A 22,508-nucleotide genomic window follows, 5' to 3' on the forward strand; every position below is an offset into this window, starting at 1 on the left:
CTTTGGACAACTGCACGTAAACGAATGGACTTGATTAACTGGATTAGCGCGCGCTAGCGTTCGCGAAACAGACTGAAGTTCTCCTCACGCTTCGGTTTCACGTATGTTGCACGCACATGTATGCTGCGGTCCGTAGTCGTATTATACCTGATTGGCCCAGAGTAGGCCGGGAGCAACCAAACTTTCTTTTATCTTTAGAAGCTTTAGTATATATTTTGACATGATTTGTCAGAAAAATTTCTAAACAGTTGGATGCTGGTTCATTTGATCTCTCTTGGAGTGTTTATCCCAGATACTCATATCACACAGCCTGATCTCTCCTGGAGAGTGCATTCCACAGAAAAAGATCATGCAGCCTGATTTCTCCTGGGAGTGTGAATCCACAGAAACAGGTCATCATTATAGTCAGGTTCTCAGATAGTGAACTGCTCAGAGTATGCACTCTACAAATGAGGATCCTGCTGCCTATTCTGGGATGAACATCCTCCAGAAGCTCCTGAAATATGCATCCGATAGAGATGGATCATGCTTTCCAATTCTCCCTGAAGCCCATCTCAGAGACAGATCATACATCCTCAAGTGTGCATCCCAAAGATACATATCCCACAACATGATCCTTCTTGAGGTGTGTGTGTGTGACTTCAATGCAGATGTTGTAGCTTCATGCAGAATTTTTCTGGAGTGTCCATCCGACAGAACAAACGTGGTTTAAAAGTCATTTCATCAACCGAATCCTGCAATGCCATTTTCTATAGCCTGTCTTGAGGTAATGTGATGCTGGCTGGAGATATCAGTGTCCTATTGCCATTGAAACCAATCAGATCTCCATCATCATGTCACCCTCTCCAATGACTTCTCCATTGTAGGATGCTGTAAGATGAGAAAAATAGGATACAAATTATTCTGAACAAAAAGCAAAACAACTAATTTATCTGGGGTGGGCAGCGGAAGGTGGAAGGATACAACACAGATACAAGTTATCAAGTAGACAGAAGCTGTTTCTTTTATAAAAATGGACCCTTTCATACAAAAATAATTGAACATGTACAGAAAAAGAATGAAAAAAAAAATCATCAGAATAACAAGATGTAACATCCTAGGCAGGCTATAGCACTTGTTTACAATATACAAGCACATTATCATTACCATTACTTTAAGAATAACTGAACTCTATCTATATGTAATAGTCAATACAGTATAAGTGACATTAAAACTATACGTACCACCTTCCACAACATTCTGTGATGCTCCGACTATACAGTCCTTTAAATCGACATTCTTGTTAACGTGAGCATTGGGACACAGAATGGTTCCTTGTATGACACATCTGAGAGACAAAGTAAGGACAAAAATATATTGGTACATTGGAATTAATATAAATATGAATGATAGCAGAAAATCATGAATTAGTAGGAATTAAATGAGAAATAGAGACCAATAGAGATAAAAGAAAGAAAAAGAGGATGACAAGTAGAAAGTGGAGGAAGGAAAAATAGATAGGGAAGGGATGAAGAGGAGGAAGACAATTTAGAGAGAGATGATATAGAGATAGTGAATAAAAATTACAGACACAGACAAAAATAGAAAACAAACATTCAAAGGAGAGAGAGAGAAAGAACGAAAATGAGAGGGAGATAATGAGAGAAGAGAGAGAGAGTGAAAGAGAGAGAGAGAGAGAGAGAATGAGAAAAGAGAGAGGAGAGACAGGCAGACAGAGAGAAAGAGAGAGCATGAGAGAAAGGGAGAGAAAGAGAGAGAGAGAGGGGGGGGGGGGAGGGGGTAAAGAAGAAAAAAGGCCAGGGAAAATGGAGAAAGGAAGAGAAGGAGGGGGAAGTGTAAATCATACCTTGACAGAAAAATGAGGAAAGGAAGGAAGAGAAATTTTGAAAAGAAGGAAAGATCAAATGAACATTCCATTGCCTGAAATCCTTCATTTTTTTTGTCATTTGTCTTTGTATGTTTTTATGTAATAATATTTAAATGGACTTGAAATTAATGAAAATGAAATGAAAAGAATTAGAGAAGAGTGCAAAGGATGGAAAATTGTACAAACATCCTGATCAACATTACAACATTACGACACCCACTCCTCACCATCTGGTTATGACATTGAAGCCATGATCCCTCTTTACACCCCTTTTACTAAGAAACATACTATATTTTTAGATAGAAGCACGCCATCTCTCAGTCAACAAAACCAACCTGCATTTATAAAAGAATTCTGCAAATATAATTAACACTTTTCATGATGGAATGGGGGGGGGGGGGGGAACTATTGGAGCGGATTTTTCTTAGTAAAACTAATTCTCCATATGAAATGATTCTTTTTGAATGTTCAAACAATCAATCGTCTATTTATGATTACAGTCATATCCCTCTAATTAAATGTGACATAGGTGAGAGTACATTGAGTCAGCATGCTGTCAAGAAGGGTTTTCAGCAGTGGAAAGGTACCATGTAAAGTGTTTAGCTGTCATGTTTTTATTGAAACTGAGTATTTTCTATGACTGTGAGGAACTGGGGAAAAGATTTCTAGATGTCTTACATGATTTTGTTTCTTTCAAGAGACCACATGATAGTATTGGGGTGATATAATTAAAGACAATTTTTCTTTTCAGAGAGCAAATTTATACCTTTCTATACCTGACCTATACATCATGAACATGTGAATTTAGTGTTGTGTCAACTTTTTCGAATACATGTAGTTAAGGATGGCCAATTTAACAGCAAGTTTTGTCAATTACCATTCAATACTTTCTCGGAATGAACCTATCGCGAATCTGAAACAACTTGTGCAACTTGAAAATATTTAGTGCAAATGACAGTTTCTGGTTGTACAGTTTCCTCAATTATCTAAAATGTTCTGACATATCATTTATTTGAAGCACTGAACATTCACCGCAAGGTAACATGAGAACGTATTTTCCATTATTCCCAGACTTCCTGGATACCTTCACCGATGAAATCTGAAATACAGGTGTTTTCACAATTCCACCCAGCAAATATCCTATGTCATTACCTATAAAGATCTTGAAATGCCCCAAAGTACCAAACCCTACTTTTTCTAGGAAACTGCCTAGATTGACTGATGTTGAGTGATGACAACAACTTAGATTGCTAAAGTTCAAGGTCCGATGTATTTGCAGCCTGCTTTATATTTCTGGGAACATTTATTTTTGTGAATGATGTTGGATGCTAGGAGTTCACATTCCAATTAGATTACTCTCTGCAGGACCAATTTCAGAAGGAAAACAAAAAATCATTTTGATGCTCCTTTGTATGTCAAATCATTGAACTTGTGATGGGTTAGATGAGATTAACTTTAGATTGATATTCGTCATTGAATGGAATTCTTCTTATTCTATTTGATAACATTTAGTTTCTTGTACTAAAGACCATGATAATTTTGTACACCCCGCAAAAGTCAGAGGAATTTTGTATTACATTCTATTAAAGCTAATCTAATAATAAACAATTGATCTTTATGTACTGTTCAGTGTCAAAATATCTTTAAAATGGGCAATAAATATTTAGGATATGTGAAGAATACGATAAGTGAGCAGCTAGCTTCACCTAAAGAGATGCTGAAGACCGGTAGGCTTGAAGAAAAGCCATATTAGGTAAATGGGACATCTACAGCCACAGGATGGGAAAAAAGGTACTAAACGATGATGATAATGATGAGGATGATGATGATGGATGATGGTGATGAGGAGGAGGATGATGATAAGGAGGAGGAGGAGGAGGAGGAGGAGGAGGAGGAGGAGGAGGAGGAGGATAAGAAGGAAGATGATGATGAGATAATGTGGACGAGGAGGAGGAGGATGATGATGATGATGATGATGATGATGATGATGATGATGATGATGATGATGGATGATGATGGATGATGATTTGTGTTGTGTCAGCAGGGGTGATTGTTGCACTCCCAAATTCTCTGCCAAAAATTTCATTTAAATTCTGCTTTTGAATGCTTGTCTTGTGTAATCACATGATTAGCTAACTGCCAATATCCTTGTGAACACATTAAATCAATTTTAATTGACAATTCTGGGTTGTCATCGTGAAAATCTGCAAAAATCTGCAGATTTCAATCTAGCTTCTCAACTTTGCACAGTAAGCAAATGGATTTACCAGCCCCACATACTACCTCTTGCGTTGGTAACTGACATCCACAAGCCAACTTCTGCAAGTCTTCTGCAAGTATCGATTTCATTTCCTTCTTCGCTTCTATGATGTTCATGAGAGTGATGGCAAGTCTGAGAGCATAATTGATCTTGACTTGAAGTGAGAAGCTGTCATAAATTTGAATTAATGCTGGTTTTTTGAGACTAGACTGAGATTGCTACAATAGTACTTAGTAAATAGTAGTACAAAAGTAGTCCAACTTCATGTATCCCGGTCAGTAACAGTGTATATTATCGACTTGCATTGTACATTGTACATTTGTATGCAACATCATATCATTCTACATCTAGCATGGGTAGACATATTCCTCCAGCCATGATCTCATCATGGAAACATCCTGTCATCATGGTCTTCTTGATTATTGCTAGCACAGGCTTACTGATAATTAAGCCATTCTTTCAGCAGGATATTCATCATGAGCATGAATTTCGCTCATTGGATACCTCTCTCTGCCCTCAAGCAGACGTGCACCTTGTATGCAAATCAAGCACATTGCTACTTCTTCAAGCATTTCAGTATAAGAGAAATTCAACCAGTGTGCTGAATCTTCGCTCTGCTAGTCATCTCGCTATTCTACTACTCTTAAGCGGCCAAGTCGAGCGAAACCCGGGGCCAATAGACACATTCCCATGCGCTGTTTGTAATGCGAATGTCACGGACAATGACCAAGCTCTTCTCTGTGATAACTGCAACATGTGGTGCCATATTACATGCAATGGTATTTCTGAGCAATCATATGAAGTCCTCGCCAGACTCAACAGGTTCTCGTGGGTCTGCTGCAGATGTCATAGCATAAATGCAGAAACAGCAGCTTCCCTCAGCAGCAATGCCAGCCTCTCCACAAGCAATCAGTTTGAGTCATTAAGCATCAGCGACACATCCGATGATGCTCAATATCATTGTCAGACGTCAACACCAACTTCAGCGTCATCTGGTCATGCATCGAGGCTACCACCACGCCCTCACTTCTCACCATCTAAAAACCGCAGGAAGATCCTGAAGGGCGTCATTATCAATTGCAATGGTCTTAAAAGTTCTGCGAAGTACTCTCAATTCCAAGCATTGATTAGTCATCACAAGCCAGATGTGATCCTTGGTTGCGAATCTAAACTTGACGAGACAACCCCTACTTACAGTGTATTTCCTAGAAATTACACAGTATTCCGGAAAGATCGAAACGACCGTGGGGGTGGTGTCTTTGTAGCAGTGCATGAGTCTCTCATCTTAACCAACTGTCCGGAGTTCAACTCAAATAGTGAAATCATCTGGTGTAACTTACAATTCACCAACGCAAAGCCACTATTTATAGCCAGCTTTTACCATCCCCCAAGTAACGGAAAGCAAGACCTTGAGGAACTCCAACTCTCCATCGCTAAGGTTATGACTAAACACAGAAGAAGTCACCCTAACATCATCATTGGAGGAGATTTCAATCTTCCAGACATCGACTGGGAATCCTGCTCACTGACCAATCCAAACCGTGCAAGCATCCATCAACTTTTGCTTGACACCTTATTGGAATTCTCACTGACACAACTGGTAAGGGATGTAACCCGTCCTGCGTCTAGTAACATCCTGGATCTTCTTTTGACGTCCAACCCTGGCCTCATTACAGATGTATCCATTCATCCTGGCATATCAGACCACAACATTGTGTCCTTCGTCTTCTCAGGAAATCCGAAAACAGCCGTGCCCCTCCCAGGAAGATCTACCAATTCCACCGAGCAGACCACCAGATCATTAAAGAAACTGTTGAAAAGTTTTCAATCAATTTCTTCCTTTCATCTCCAGAGCTCCAAACTGTAGATGAGAATTGGAACAGGATATCTGTGTTCCTCAAGAAGTGTATGGAGGATCTGATACCATCAAAGATGAGCAAATCCCGGCGACACCTTCCGTGGATCACCACCGACCTCAAACGAAAAATGAGGAAGCGTGATAGGCTTTTTAAGAAAGCCCGTAGAAACCCCAGTACGTCAAAATGGAATGCTTTCAGACAGCATCGCAACGTGGTAGCGAAACTAGTTCACCAAGCACACCACGATTACGTGAACAACATCATAGGGAACAGTCTGCAAGGGAACCCCAAGACCTTCTGGTCCTATGTCAAGCAGTGTCGGACTGAGAATATGGAAATCCCATCGCTTAGATCTGACAAAGGCATCCACACGACCAACAAAGACAAAGCAGAGTGTCTCAACTCCTTCTTCCACTCGGTATTCACCAACCAACAGGTTTGTAATGCTCGTATGGAAGGTTCCTCACACTTTCCTGATATCGGCCATCTACACATTCATCGTCCTGGTGTGGCAAAGCAGCTGTCAAATCTCAACCCATCCAAAGCTTGTGGGCCAGACGAACTTCCACCTAAACTCCTCAAGCTTGTAGCTGACGAGATTGCTCCTGCCTTAGGATTCCTTTTTCAGCAGAGCTACAACTCTGGCACTGTTCCAGCTGAATGGCAGCATGCATTGGTAACACCCATCCACAAGTCCGGTGATAAGTGTGATCCAGGAAATTACAGGCCTATTTCCTTGACCTGCATCTGCAGCAAGCTAATGGAACACATAGTACTCAGCCATATCTCGAAACATGTAGCTGCCAACAACATCCTGGTAGATGACCAACATGGATTTCGGCAGAAACTTTCCACCACCACACGACTCATCTCTGCTACCCAGGATTGGGCACACACCTTACAATGCAGAGGCCAAACAGATGTCATCTTCCTTGACTTCCAGAAAGCTTTCGACCGAGTACCTCATCGCCACTTGCAGACCAAGCTCGAGCATTATGGCATAAGAGGAGACACATTACATTGGACTATGTCGCTACTTTCCAACAGGCAGCAAGCAGTTGTTGTCAAGGGCTCCCGGTCATCTTGGATGCCTGTTACCTCTGGGGTACCTCAAGGTTCAGTGATCGGACCAGCCCTCTTTTTGCTGTACATCAACGACATCACTGCAAATATCCAGTCCAAGATGCGCCTTTTTGCTGACGATAGTGTGATCTACAGAGAAATTCACACCAAGAATGACACCTCCATCCTTCAGCAAGACCTTCAAACCTTGTCTGACTGGTCAGCGAAATGGTTCATGGCTTTCAATGTCAAGAAGTGCGCCTCCCTTACCATCACGAGGAAAAGAACACCAATACAGCATGACTACCAGATTTCCGACGAGATAATACCCAGGATAGACAAGTACAAGTATCTCGGGGTAACTGTAACCAAGGACCTTCGATGGAATACACACTGCCAACTCCTACTGAACAAGGCCAACAAAACCCTTGGGTTGCTGCGGAGAACCCTGTCACCATGCACCAAGGATGTGAAGTCAAGAGCATACACAGCCCTGGTTCGACCGCAGCTAGAGTATGGCGCTGAAGCCTGGAACCCCCACACTTCTGGTGCTGCCGAAGGTCTGGAAAGGGTACAGAAAACAGCTGCTCGTTTTGTCTTCCGCGACTACCGAAGATCCACGTCAGCTACAGGGCTTGTTTCCCAGCTGGGATGGGATAAACTGCACACACGTCGTCTTCTAGCACAAAGCACCATGCTCTTTAAAATACACCACCAGCTAGTCAACATTTGTCTTCCTCACCTCATAACCAAAGCTACATACATCAGCAGAAGAGACCACACACTCAAGCTCTCTGTTCCTGAGGCAACAATCGACTCCTACAAGTACTCATTTTACCCCCGCACCATTCGCATCTGGAATCAACTACCATTCACTGCAGTTACTGCCCCAACAGTTGCTGCTTTCCAGATGACCGCCCTCCCTGTCATCAGAGGGTTGGAACCTCCTGTAGGTTCCAGAATGCTGTAAACCATATAGCAGCATGATTATTTTTACTTGCACGTCACTATTTTATTGTATAAAGCAATTGTACACCCTTTTGTTGTCTGCACCTTCACCTGCTGTCACAACACATCCCATCCCAGTATAGCTTGGAAAAGCTGCTTCAGGGATTACCTCATCAAGTATCAAGTATCAAGATAATGATGATGATAATGATGATGATGATGATGATAATGATGATGAAGATGATGATAATGATAATGATCATGATGATGAAGATGATGATAATGATGATGATCATGATGATGAAGATGATGATAATGATAATGATAATGATGGATGACGATGATGTTAGTGATTAAGATGATGATGATGATGTCATACTTGGATGTATTCTTAACCTACCCTTCATTAATGGTAACATGGTCCATGATGACCGAGTTGTTGATCTTGACCTTGTCCCCGATGGTGCAGTGACGTCCAATGATGGACCTCTTGACCGAGACCTGGTCCCCAATGCTGGACCTCTCTCCTACCATGCAGTCTTTGCCAATCTGAGAAGCAAAACGGAAAAAGGAAAAGGTCTAATATATATTTGAAGCTCAAGTCCGCGGGAACACTTAGAATATCATCTGTAAATCAAGAAACTGTTGTGAGATGAAACTTTTGCAAATTTGCAAGCGATGGTCATGATCTAGGCAAAAAACCTTTTGGAAAGTACAGAAATTTAATGATGTGTAGGTTGTCATTTCTGAACCGCTTGACCAAGTCCTGGGCCTGGGGGGGGGGGGGGGGGGGGGGGAGGGTTCACAAAACTTGTCATCAGTGACAAATGACAGTTTTTATTATAAGCTACTGAAATCCTTGCTTCTGATTGGTTATCACCAGATTTGTCACTGATTTTAGTCATTTGTCATTGAAAAAAGGCTTTGTGAAACAGGTCCGTGGTTCCAAATGATGGCCTCTCTCCTACAATACAGTATTTCTTTGCCAACCTGACAAGCAAAATATGAAATAGAAAGAGGGAATAGCATTTTTGCAATGCTTAGAGCAGCATTTCATGAAACCATCATCTATAAGTATAAGTTTGCAGACAACCCATTGAGATGCAAGTATCGACAAGGTGTCGGTGAACTTGTACTTTTTCTCAATTTTCAATAAAAATATTAAAAAAATCTTTTAAAAGTCCACCCCAAATTTTATTAAGCTAAACCGAAAATGGAAATTCTTTTTGCCCAATTGATTGTGAGCCCGGCAGCCACTGAGCAGCGCCAGATTGACGTTGCTCTATCCCTTGTTGTTGAACGCCAAACAAGGTAGCAGCAACTCCCGTATTTTAACGTCTTTTGGTATGACGCGGCCGGGGTTCGAACCCACGACCTCCCGGTTGTGAGGCGGACGCTCTACTGACTGAGCCAACACACCGGTTTCACACTTTGCACACACAGTTTGAAAACAGTGAAACTGGAAACATTTGTAAAACTTGTGTCTTTCTTTGCCAATCTGAAAGCAAATATGGAATGAAATGAAATGAGGGAAATGCATTTTTGTGATGCTCAGGGCAGCACCTCATGAAACCATCATCTATAAGTATCAGTTTTAAAACAGTAAAACCAGAAACTTTTAAGACACAAAACTTTCGCACTTTGTAAACAACTGCTATTTTTAAAGCAAGAAACTTTGGAGAAAAGCAAAAATGTATTGTTGTCTCATTTGTGTGATTTATTCACTATGTGGCATGAAACTTCATCGATCTGAATCACTTGTGAATTTCATGAACACTTTACATTTCATGCATAAAAAGTACCGGTATCTGGTTTTACAGTCAGGCAATAAGTTGCCAAGAGCTTCTTTTTTAGAGGGTTGATGCACATCCCCCCCCCCCAAATGACTCGATAAATGTCTACATAATGCATTCCAATCTATAAGTGCCCATGAAGCAAAATCTAAAGCATGAATAATGCAATCAACATTTTAATTAAAGCTCATAAAAATTGGGATTTATAAGCAAAGGCAAGACAATTCCCTTGATCATAAAACTTATAAACAACACAAAACGATGACATTTGTAAACACATACAACAAAGTGGCTAAATGTTTGTTAAAAAACTGCAATACTTATTATAATAACAAGATGCCAAGACGTCTAAACTCTTCAGTGTAAGAAAAATATATATTGTGAGAGTTCATATAAAAGATGGAGCACATATTGGATAAAGATTTAATTTTTAACAAGTGTTAATATTGGAACAAGTTGCAAGTTAGATTTATGAATACAATTCTTCTAAAATACAGCAAGTCCATGTTATTTGTCCCATATAGGAGGGACTATGAAGAGCTTTTGACAATTAAAAGGACATATGATAATATTCACACTGGAATTGATTGAAACAGATAAAAATCAAGCAAGGAAGTTTGTATTTAATTCATACACTGCATGAATGCAAGAGGGACACATGGATGAATATAGGACACAGACATATATTTGAAACACTTTTGTTGAACTGCAAATACATAAATCCCATAGGTGAAATACAAGTACTATGTCATAATGTACACAAAAACAAATTTAAATCTATTTGAAAGATGAAAAAGAAAAGAAAAAAAATACTCTCATCTGATTTTGTCAAGATGCATCATATGTATTATAAATCATCATTCATGATTTTTTTGTCTCTCAGTTAAATGATTACAATATATTGATTAATGGGGACTGCTTTTACTGTCAGTCTATTGTAAACAAGATTAATGCATTACAACTTGTGGACATAAATTTCTTAAATAACAGAGGCTCTTTTCCGTATTTATATCATATTTCATTTTTATTAATTTATTACCAAACAATTCAAGGTTACATACAATCATGGAAGTACAAATTGAATGTATGTTTCATACAGTCAGAGCCAACAAATAGCTAATTCTTGCCAAGCTTGGTCCCATGGCCCCCATATACAATGGCTTATTATCCTTCAATAAAGTGCCCTCAACCCCCTCTCTTCTCTTCCCCTCCCCTCCCTTCCCTCCTATTAATATTGCATTTCCCTTGTTATTGAGCTACTTTTTGGGGGGAGATGTTCTTGTTTACATTCTTCCTGATTGTGCATCTGTTGATTTTGTGAGTTACGTTTGTTAAATACTCTGCCAACAAATCGCATGTCCATGGTGGGTTGATTTATACTACCTAATGTTCCAGCCTTGCATATTTTTACAAAAGTACAGACAGAAGTGAAAAGTACAGAGGTGTGTTCTCACCAACAAAAAGTACAGACATCATGTGTTCACACCAAGAACTAAATATTGTTAACCACTATTAATCTTCATTTGCCACTCTTCATTCAGGTGTAGTAAATGGTTACCTGGTAGAACTTTATCGCTTGAATTTATACTTTCAACGCCTTTGGGCAGCTGGGCCAAAGCCAGGGTAACTAAAGTTTCCCTATTAAAAGGGAATGTTCATAAAAATTTAAATATCACAATATTGTAGAAGTTGGTTGAAGTATTTCATCAAGTTTCAACCCATCCTCCCCCTACATTAGGTGTTAGTTGTTACCCCAATTCTATAGCTAACTTGACAAATATCATTCCAGTTTAACATCAAATTCTCCCTTTCATTTCATGGCCCAAATACTTAAGCAATTAGTTAAGCAAGGATGATCTGGTTTCATGTTTTGTATGAATAAATGGCCATACTTTAAAAAAGTCGGATATGAATATATGTAATAATAATATAAGAATGGATTCTATTTGCATTTAATTTTGATCATGAGTTGATAATCAATACAGTTTGTATGCAAGACCATTCATAAACTACTTCTTTACTAAATCGGATTGATATCAATGAAGCAACTCACGCAAGTAACATAGATCATTTGTATCTAATTCAATTCAATTCAATTTACTACATTCTTACAATAATAAAAGTAAACAAGCAAATTAGTTGAATAAATCTAAATGAACATCCTCAAAAACCGTAAAATAGAGAAGAAAAAACAAATGGAATTTTGGTTGCCATAAAAACAAGTTATTTTTGTTCAAGGTAAACTGGAATTCTGGAAACCAATCATAAATAACCATGTAATCATCCAAATCTATGACAAGCCTCCTGTGTAAGATTATATATTTTTGTTCTCAGTGATACTGAAAAAACACTTTATTTTTGCTTTTAGGCACTTTGTGATTATAATGACAAGCGTTTGATGGGAAAATAGACAAGCATACAAGTTCTAAATACGCAATCTTTTTAGGGTAGCTGCTGCTACCCATAAATAATCTTGTCAAAATTCAATGGTATAATAAAATAAATATGTGTAACTGTTATTAGCCATAACTTGTGACATGCATGCAAGATTTATCTACTATAGACCCATGGGGCTTCTTGTTACTCTTAAACACAAGAATGCCACTTGATTTTCAATGAATCAGGGTCACATATTTAGGATATGCTCTGGAGTGGTTGAGTTGTGTTTAAATTAGACGTTCCATGCTAGAGGCCTAATTTTAAAGCCCCACTGCACTACTTACAGCTACTTGTACCCTCTATATAGCAAACAATGCCTAAGCGGTGACCATTGGTCCACCATGGTCCCTTTTTCTTATTTTAATTGAGAGCTGATTTGATTCTAGATAACCACCTGTCAGTGACCATGAAGGGAGGTCTAATCCCTCCTGGCCAAACTAGTGCAGATAGGCTTTAAGTATGTTATTGAAAAGTTGAAAACATACAAATTACAAAAAGTAAACACTGCAATTTGATGCAAAATCAAAACCTCATCACCAGTTCAACTCATCATGCTTTCATATAATTTCTACCGTCTTCTGATAAGAATAACAGATTCATAAGCGATAATCGCAACTTTACTAAAATAACATAAAAAGTTTTCATTGCAGAGAAGACAGATTTGAAATACAATTTGCATGAAGATGCCAAGGCATGTGTACATGAATGGACCACATGACACCAAATGTCATTAGGAGCTATGGAATGCAAGAAGCACAAAGTCTGCATTTGTTTAAATGTGCACTTATAGTACACATAATATATAACACTATCGCAACTTCATGTACCGTAAATCTCCGAGTATAAGGCGCACCCCTATTTTGAAGACAAAAAAAAAAAATTGTTTTTTTGCCGAAACGAAAACACACACGGGGAAGGACTTTCATTTAACATCGAGGTGCAGTTGAAGGCGTCAATTTGTGCTTGTGAACTTGTCACAAATAAAAGTAACAATGTCATTTTTAGAATGTGTAAGATCATTAATGTAAATTAAAAACAGTAGAGTACATAGGATAAAACCTTGTGGTACGCCAAAGCAAAATTGGAGGAATTATTATTATAAACTACATATTGAGATCTATTAGAAAGATTACTTTTAAACCAAGATGACAGACAAATTTGAGTGTTGTTCTAGTTTCCGAGTGGTGAGTCAACACACCGATTACTGAGCTGGGAGACATTGCCAGACATAGCACCGAAAAAGTGCGCCATATACATTGAGATTTACGGTATGTCATTGTAATGTTCTCACGTATCAAAAGGTGACGTATGAAAGCCATTGAAATCGCTTTTAGTTGATTTTTCAAAAGTACAGTGAAACCGTTCTATGAAAAGTATTCAAGGGAGACAAGAAACTTGGTCTTTAATAGGCAGATGGGCTTTGTTTACAAGTTTCTGTAATAAACTGTAAATGTTACAATGCCTCAATGGCAAAGCCTATTCAAGGAAAATTCAACAATTTGGTCTTTATAGACAGGTGACCTTCCTATACAGGTGGTCGCTAAAGCAGGTTTCACTGAAGTTGCGATCATATATATTTCTGGTTCAAACACCCTAAAATATACAGGTGTGACTATGATGGTCAGCAAAATACCAATTTTATCCATCCATTGCTTCTCTTTTGTCTTTGTAAGTAGGCCGTAGCCCCACTGCACTACTTATAGCTACTTGCGCCCTCTATAATATAGCAAATAATGCCTAATCGTTGACTATTGGTCCCCCATGGTCCCCTTTTACTTATGTTTATGGAGAGGTACTTTGATGAGATTATAGCCATATATCAGTGACCATGCAGGGAGGTCTAATCCCCCTGTTATAAGTAGTGCAGTGGGACTGCAGTGGGACTAATTTACTATCATGGTACATGTATGTCACTGGAGATTGATGGTAAAGCTTCAAGTTCAATTAAAAGCCTGATCGATTGCTTGGCAAATTATGACAGATTAATGGTATTGCAACATAATTATGATATAATATATATGTACATATGCAAAATGCCAAAATGCAGTAACACGATGTTGAGATCAAGATGCAAAGTAATAAAAAAGCAAAATGCTTGGAAAGTAAACTGAAATCAAAAAATGAAATAAAAATAAAAACTCACTGAAGAGTGGGATTTCCCATCCTGCTAGAATAAATGAAATAAAATAAATCACGAAAGTATAGGCTAGCCGAGAAAGAGATTTAATTGTGGGTGAATTCTTGGAAGTGGTAACAGCACATAAGAGCATTTAGAAGGCATAAGAATATACCACATAGTAATTTTGTATGTTTCTGCAATGATGAATATTTAGCATTACATGCATTTCAACAAATTTAAAGATATAGAAATATTAAATATCAAATATTGATTACAATTATTTGTCTTGAAAATTGGCAATTTGGCTTCATATTCAAAGTGATGTTGTGCAGTCTCAATCTGAAGATTACTTTTCAAAGATGTCAAGACAATCTTTGAAATGTTATTACAGTACATAATAGACTTATTCATTTGCAATATAGCACCACTTACCGGTACATGTACAAAATAATAAAACAAAGAAAGAGAAGGTAGCGTAGACAAAAATGTTACATATATGTACATGTATGTAGTGCAACGTCACGAGCACGTGATGCAGTTATGCCTCAGTCAAACCTTTGCGTATTTGGCTTGCATATTGCTGCGTATTTATGGCAAGCCGTTGTAAATTAGGTACTATGTCCCATTTGCAGGCCAAAAAAATGAAAAGGTTAAATTCCAACAGCATTTGAAAGATAATACTAACTTAGAACTTCCCTACAAAATGGGGGGCTTGAAAATGTTTTTAAGTGGGAAAATAACGCATATTAGTTGTCAAATCGACTTAGGATCTATAGAGCCAATAAGTAATAGTCTTGATTTTCAAACCATTGTACTGAATGGTCGTGCGTTTTATGCTGTGCAAAGATTCAATCAGTTTAATTTTGGCCATTACAAGAAGTGGGTTATTGATGTAGACAAATGCTAATGTACCCTTTACAGCTCATTTTATGTATGTTATTACCAAAGAAGAAAAAAAAAGCCAATCAGTCACTCACTCAATAGTGTCTGACAGTGAAGTCTAGCAAGTAAACGGGTTTCCTTGCATAATTTGAATATTAGGACACTGCTAACGTTTACATTTCACAGATAGGACATACATACATATAATTCCTGCAAAATTCTACAGAATTTGATGTTGGCTGCAAAAGGGACATAGCATCTTTAACATTTACCGGTATTCCTATTTCTTGATATCAAGAAATTATTTTCTGTTGTAAAGCAATGGTAATTCTTGATATCAAGAAATGAGACATAGCACCTTTACAACGGCTTGCCATAAATATGCAGCAATACGCAAGCCAAATACGCAAAGGTATGACTGAGGCATTAGGGACGTCTTGTGGGACACGGCTGTTGAGAGATCAGGACATTGTAAGCGGCAGATGGCAGTATTCGTAAATCTAAAGTGGTGTCGGTAGAATACCACAAACCACAACATATGGAGTTATGTCCCGACATCATTTGATGGTCACATAATGCAATATATACGCACAACTCACCCCAAAATGATGGTTTTTCATATTGCTTTTTCTGCAATTGCAAATGGGCCTCGGATAAAAGTTCATAACTACAAATATTTGTTTTGACTTACCCCTGAAGATTTGCTTTTATTGACTGAAGGATGAATGAGAGGCTCATCGCCTAGCAGGTGCTTCTGTGCTGTCACCTGTTAACGAGACAAACAAAGAAAGAAAGACGAGAAAAAAAGAGAATAACCAGCGTGAAGGATGAGCGGAAGGAAGTCATAAACAGACAACCTCTAGACTTGAAAACAAAATAAAAATGAATTTATACAAGGATTAGAGCCCTGCATGCTTGTATCTATTGCCAGTATTATAATTAGTTCTTTGCTGAAATTTTAATTGAATTTATGTTAATCATCCTTACTACGATTTCATCTAGACATACACTGTGGAAGGGGGGGGGGGGTCGGTTGTGACTCGCGTTGATGTTGCTTGCCCAAATATCAAATTCCCATCATCATCATCATCATCATCATCATTAACTAGACAAATAAATTTGATGAAATCTACAAAATCCATGCCATGGCAATTGGCATGCAACATACTTTCTTTTTATTCTTCAAGATATTCTTCAATCTTTATTAGCATGAAACTCATCACAATAGCAACATATTTAAAGCCCTCAAGGGTTCTAAAACAATCATCTAACAGCAACATTAACTTAACACAAGAATGTAATGCAAGACTCTGTGAGGTACTCAAATTTCAATCATATCCCATGTTAATCTCTTTTTAACACCCACGCATACATGTACACATGTACTTGTGCGGTTAAAGACAAGGGGGAAAACACATGCTAGATATTTGGCATTCTGTTCCAAAATACAATTAAACAAAGCCCCCAAGCTGCATTTTTTTATATTATAAACTAGCAAACATGTAACTTGCTGGAGCTTTGGGTAGATTGTGGACTATATCCTCCATATATGATGTACAATGTGTATACAAAGGGCATCAGATCAATAAAATTGAATATGCTCATACTCTTTGACATTCCTACATCAAATTCATGTCATTCCATATTCAAAAAGAAGTACAGATGTCAGATGAAAAACAAAATGCCGATATGCCACTGGGAATGGCAACTGTTATACCAAAGATCTTTACAATTACACATGGGTTTTACTTTTCACCAAAAAGACCTGTTAAATATGACCCCCATCTTTAATTTATTTTTGAATTCTTCCCGTTTAGTAATCAACATTTTCATAATTCACTCAAATTCCTTCCTGTATAATGTAAAAACAAAAAACAAACAAAGTCTCTTTTCCAGCGTGAGGAAGCCCCAGAGAGGTTGAGAGATAGTCAAACAGAAAACATGAAGATTTTATTGGTGCAAAAGAATCCTACAAATTTCATTCTCTTGTGTGAAGAGGCCCCAGAGAACATGACTGAGAGACAGTTGTGTATTGACATGAGGCCTGTCGTCATCAGCTCGAGTTTGCCAAATAACCCGCAATTTTCAGACTCTGGATATCATCCCCAAGCTTGAAATTGCAACTTCACAAGACCGATATGCTCATCACAAAGTAGCTCGGACAGTCGCAAATTAGCCTGCGATTTCCCAAATAGCGGGATATTTTTTAAACGAGACCAAGATTTCTTGGGATATTTTCTTGACCAAATATCCTGCTAATTGCAACTGTGGGCTGATGGAGACGCTGGTTAATTTGCGATCAGGATAGATAAATAGTGGGTTATTTGGTAAACTCGAGCTGATGAGGACGGGGCTTTGGTATCCTGCTTAGTGACAGCAGAGGCATGTCAACTTGTCTCTTGGTGAGGGCTCGGTGAGAGTGAGTGAGGGAAGGATGACCCTCCCTGCAGGAAGATTTTCATTTCAAACAAACCCATTGACCCTGAACAAGAGCTTAGCAGGTGTCTACATCATCGTCTACATCATCACCCACATACATCATCTTTAGGAATGTGATCACCTGAGACTGGCAGAGTCACCCCCTGTCCACACACAACATTTTCCGTGGTTAGGCGTGATTAGCTATACCGTTTTGCGATAGTTATACAGTTTCGCGATAGTTATACGATGAAATTGTGTGTGTGGACGCTCACTAACGATACGTCGTATAACGAAACGTCGTATAACAAAACGCAGGTTTGGGCATCGTTTCGAACTAAAACTCAATAAAGAATCATGCCTAATCACGGAAGGTGTTGTGTGTGGACGTAACTAGTGTAACTAGTGTAACTAACTGGGCGGGGCTTAACGTGACCTCGCTCGAAAGGAGACCTGACCTCTCATTTCTGCTTCCATTTCATGACCGCAGTAGCAAACTGCGCACCTATACAACATTTCGCTGTAGAGTTTCAGGATTACTTTCTTCTGTGTGTGGACACTCTGAAATTTATACGATGATCCTTTATACAACGTTTCGTTATAGAGTTTCGGGATAAATTGTTTTGTGTGTGGACACGCTGTTACAGAGAGAGAGGGAGGGAGAGAGAGAGAGGGAGGGAGAGAGAGAGAGGGAGGGAGAGAGAGAGAAAGGGAGAGAGAGAGAGAGAGAGAGAGAGAGGGAGGGAGGGAGGGAGAGAGGGAGAGAGGGAGGGAGGGAGGGAGAGAGAGAACAAGGGGGTAGACATGTACAGCTAGAAAAAGGATTCAAAATATGAAGAAATTAAAAGAGAGAGAGAAAGAGAGAGAAAGAGAGAGAGAGAGAGAGAGAGAGAGAGAGAGGAGGAGGAGGGGGGGGGGGGGTCTTCGGTAGGCAAAGGAGCATTCCTTGAATATTAAATTTATTTTGGAAAAAAGAGAGATAAAGAGCTTTACAACTAAATATCCATGTCATCACTCACATAATGTACATCATGCTATGGAATATGCTCTCCTGAAACTGTCTTTGAGAGAGAACTAGGATGGAGGATGGAGGATGAAAGAGGGTGAGAGATGTAGAGAAGAGAGATGGAGAGAAAAATAAGATAAAGATTATGAAGGAGATGAAAATATACCTCAAATTAAAAAAAAAGTCTCCTGTGATTAAAGGTAAAACCAGTTCTGGTCATGCGATTGCGCAGTGAAAAAAACATTGTGGAATCATCAAAATTATTAGAAATTTGGTCCAGTCTTGGTAAAGTTACAAGCACTATACACAGAAAGATGTATATGGGACTACACAACACGTTGAGATATCCTTCCGGTCCAGTTCAATATATCAATTAGTAGGCGGTCTCCCGGCAAAATTTGTATCATCACGTAGTAGTCAAAACATATTCTTTCACATGATCGGTAATAAGAGCTTCCATTTCATTTTTTGACAGGGGGGCATTTCCAAAACTGGTCTATACCTTTAAAATGAACTACAATAATTGGAATGCAGTTTGCATACAATTATTTGTTGCTTGTTGGCAAACCTCAGGCAAGCCTTTGGTTGTCAAGAACAACCTTTGTTTAAAATGTATGCATTAAATTAGAATATACTAGTAAACCAGTCTATAGCCTCCAGACAGTTCTTCAAGGAGTTATCTGATTTCTTTCAAAATGTGTAATTGCATAATACAGTACTCAACTTTCTCTAAAGGGGAAATCCACCCTGATACTAAGTTGGTTTTAATAGAAGCAGAAAAATGAGAGGAACAGGTCAGTGAAAGTTTGAGCAAAAAACAATTAAAAATAGGAAATTTATTAATTTTTTTGAAGGTGTGATCAATTAAATACAACTCTGACGTATCTTGCGAGCTACCCTCCCAATAGCCCTGTACTAAAAAACTTACCCCCCCCCCCAAAAAAAAAAAAAAATCATATTTTCCTGTAAGAAATTCTTTTAAATTATACATTCACCCTTATTTCAATATTTATACAACCACTGTATAGAAAAAACTTATTCCAATATAAATAACTAAGAAAATTAAAATGTTCATGAAATTTATGTACAGAGCAAATTGGCGAGGAGCTCGCAAGATACGTCACAGTGTTGGTGATTTGTGTTCCACTGATGACAACTTCAATAATTCATAACTTTCCTATTTGTAATCGGATATTGCCAAAACTTTCACCGATTTGTTTCTCTCATTTTTCTGCTTCTATTAAAACCAAATTAATATCAGATACTCTTTTCACACTGGTTTTGCTTAACCCCGTACTTTGCTTAGCCCCGTACTATCCTTAACCCCGGACTATTTTTTTTGGCTTTTCACACTCGCTGTTTTTAGTCCCGTACTAGCACCTATTCTGGAATAAGAAAACTCCAGCTGTTCTCACTGCATTTCGTTAACCCCGGATATCGTGAATGTTATTATTGGACATACTTCGCATCTGGCCAGCTGCGATACGCTCCATTGCGTAGTACCGGACTATTTTTCGTTTCTGTTCTCATTCATTTGCTTAGCACCGCAATTGCGGGGTTAGCAGGAGTTAGCACCACAATTGCGGAGTTAGCCCTGCTATTTTGCAGGGTTAGTTAACCCCGTACTATAGGTGGGGTTAGCCAACTTTAGCCCACTTTGGTAAAAACCAGTCTGAACAGAAATTAGTGGAATAGGCTTAACCCCGTACTATAGGTGGGGCTAAGACCCCCCTTAACCCCACCTATAGTACGGGGTTAAGCAAAATATTGCCAGTGTGAAAACAGTAAGAGTGGACTTCCCCTAAAGAGAGGGTTGAGTTCTGGGAAGAGGTGAAAAATAATTTGTGAGCGTTATCATTGTATTATGCAAGTGTGGAAGAACATCAGATAAGAAATGTTCCCTGGAGAGCATGGCTCCTCAAATGCCTTCATATTCTAAATATGCATGTAACATCATAACAATGGGGACAAATTTTTATGCCACATTTTGGTGGAGTCCCATATACACCTTTTTGTGTGTAGTGATTGTAACTATACCAAGACTGGGCCAAATTTCTTATCATTTTGATGATTCCAGAAAGTTGCAGTACATACCAATATGCTAGATGATCAATCTTTTCTGATCGATTCCACAATGTAATCGCATGACCAGAACTCAACTTTATCTTTAAAGATGTTATTTCTACATGTCATTCCATCACTCTTCCCTTGATCAGCTGGGGAGCATAGCATTCCAGAGAGGCCAATGACCTTGTTTATATCATGGACATGATATGATTTATGTCATCCAGCTGAGCTGGGAGGAGAAGGAGGCTGGAAGAAATAGATCATGTTCTCACATTCAACTCTTCTCAATGACCCATTTTACATTTCATCATTTCATCAAAATATCACATCAATCGTTTTCATAGTGCTGGTACCAGATATATAGATAGATAGATATATAGACAGACATATATTTTGATAGATAGACAGATAGACAGAAAGATAGATATATCGATATCAAGATAAGAGAGATAGACAAATATATATATATATATATATATATACCCTACATGGTACATTAAGTGGACATCATAAAAATCCTAACCCTAACCCTAACCCTAATGTCTACTAAATGACTCATTTTTTCACTCCCAATGTCCTTCCAATGACGCCTTTAGTAAAATTACATATATAGAGAGAGATATAAAACAAAACTGGGCCTTCCACGAGAAATAAAACGTAAAAAACGTTACGAGGACACCAAATTGTCCTTCTAATCACAATGTCTACTTAATGACTCATTTTTCACTCCAAATGTCCCTCTAATGACGCCTTTAGTAAAATATATATATATATATACAATGTATATACAGACAGATATATAAATGTAGAAAGATGGAAAGAAAGAAAAAAGAATGATAGACAGATGAATAGTTTGATAGAAAAACAGATAGATAAATAAAGGAATAAATAAATACTTCTGCATTTTTATAATTGTCATCAGTTTCTTAAAGTACTACACTATGTAGATCAAAGTAAATAACAGCCCTTAAAAAAATCCTGGTGTGAAAGATATGAACTTCAAAAAATTACTACCCTGGTACATCAAAGTCACAGTCACACACTTCAAAAAAGTTAATTAACCATTGTAGTTCTGTTTCGAACAGAGCCATTGTTCACAAGTTAATTGGAGGTAAAGTCATACATGTATTTCATCACATGTTGGGTACTGTATGTGAATAATGTCACAGGAAAATGAACACAAGACATGACATGAATTGATTTTGATTTTTCATTGTGTTTGGCGGTAGTTGGGAATACTGGAAAGTGAGAGAAAAAATCAATGATTATTGGTTGCAGCATTAATGCAGCTAATGATGGGATAGAAACAAACAGTATTCCCTGCTGTAGCAGCAATATCCTTCAAAATATACAGTTGAAAGTACAGTTGAAAAGTACACTCATCACAGAGAATGTGTTTAATTGCAAGCAGGATACCGGTGAACATAAAATGTGTTAATGTAATAGCCCAGGAAGAAGAAAATCATTCATGTATCGCAATCGGGAGCTTTTGATTTCCGATATATGAAACCATTTGTTAGAGCTATTTAGGTTTGCAGTATGCATTTGCCATATGTAGATCGAAAACAAAGAACATGATTAACATCCTGAACACTCTTGACACGGATTAAGGATGTTCAGTAATTGAGGGTGACATTTTGGTGATGGGCATTCTTGAAAATTCTGGGTTCAAATGAAAGAACTCGACATTTGAATATTACATAACGCTTTATTGGCCTATATACCTCAGTCAAGATGTGTGACTGAGGTATCGGGTAAACCTTACAATCATTTGTTTCTAAAACCTTA

General features: G+C 38.2%; 1 protein-coding gene across 2 annotated transcripts in view; it reads right to left on the reverse strand.

The window, feature by feature from the left end:
* Positions 1-541: 541 nt before the first annotated feature.
* Positions 542-22,508, reverse strand: part of LOC592774 (translation initiation factor eIF-2B subunit gamma) — a 37,036-nt gene continuing 15,069 nt past the window's right edge. The window contains exons 8-12 of one of the 2 annotated variants that reach the window (XM_030996278.1): positions 15,921-15,995; positions 14,372-14,392; positions 8,397-8,545; positions 1,224-1,327; positions 542-870 (exon numbers count right to left, since the gene is read on the reverse strand). In XM_030996278.1, coding sequence (XP_030852138.1) covers positions 818-870; positions 1,224-1,327; positions 8,397-8,545; positions 14,372-14,392; positions 15,921-15,995 — 402 coding nt within the window. In that variant the 3' untranslated portion in view covers positions 542-817. The remainder of the gene's footprint in view (positions 871-1,223; positions 1,328-8,396; positions 8,546-14,371; positions 14,393-15,920; positions 15,996-22,508) is intronic. The other variant, XM_030996279.1, reaches the window with a different exon arrangement.

This window comes from Strongylocentrotus purpuratus, unplaced genomic scaffold, assembly GCF_000002235.5.
Source record: "Strongylocentrotus purpuratus isolate Spur 01 unplaced genomic scaffold, Spur_5.0 spur5_scaffold_3, whole genome shotgun sequence".
Lineage (NCBI taxonomy): Eukaryota > Metazoa > Echinodermata > Echinoidea > Camarodonta > Strongylocentrotidae > Strongylocentrotus > Strongylocentrotus purpuratus.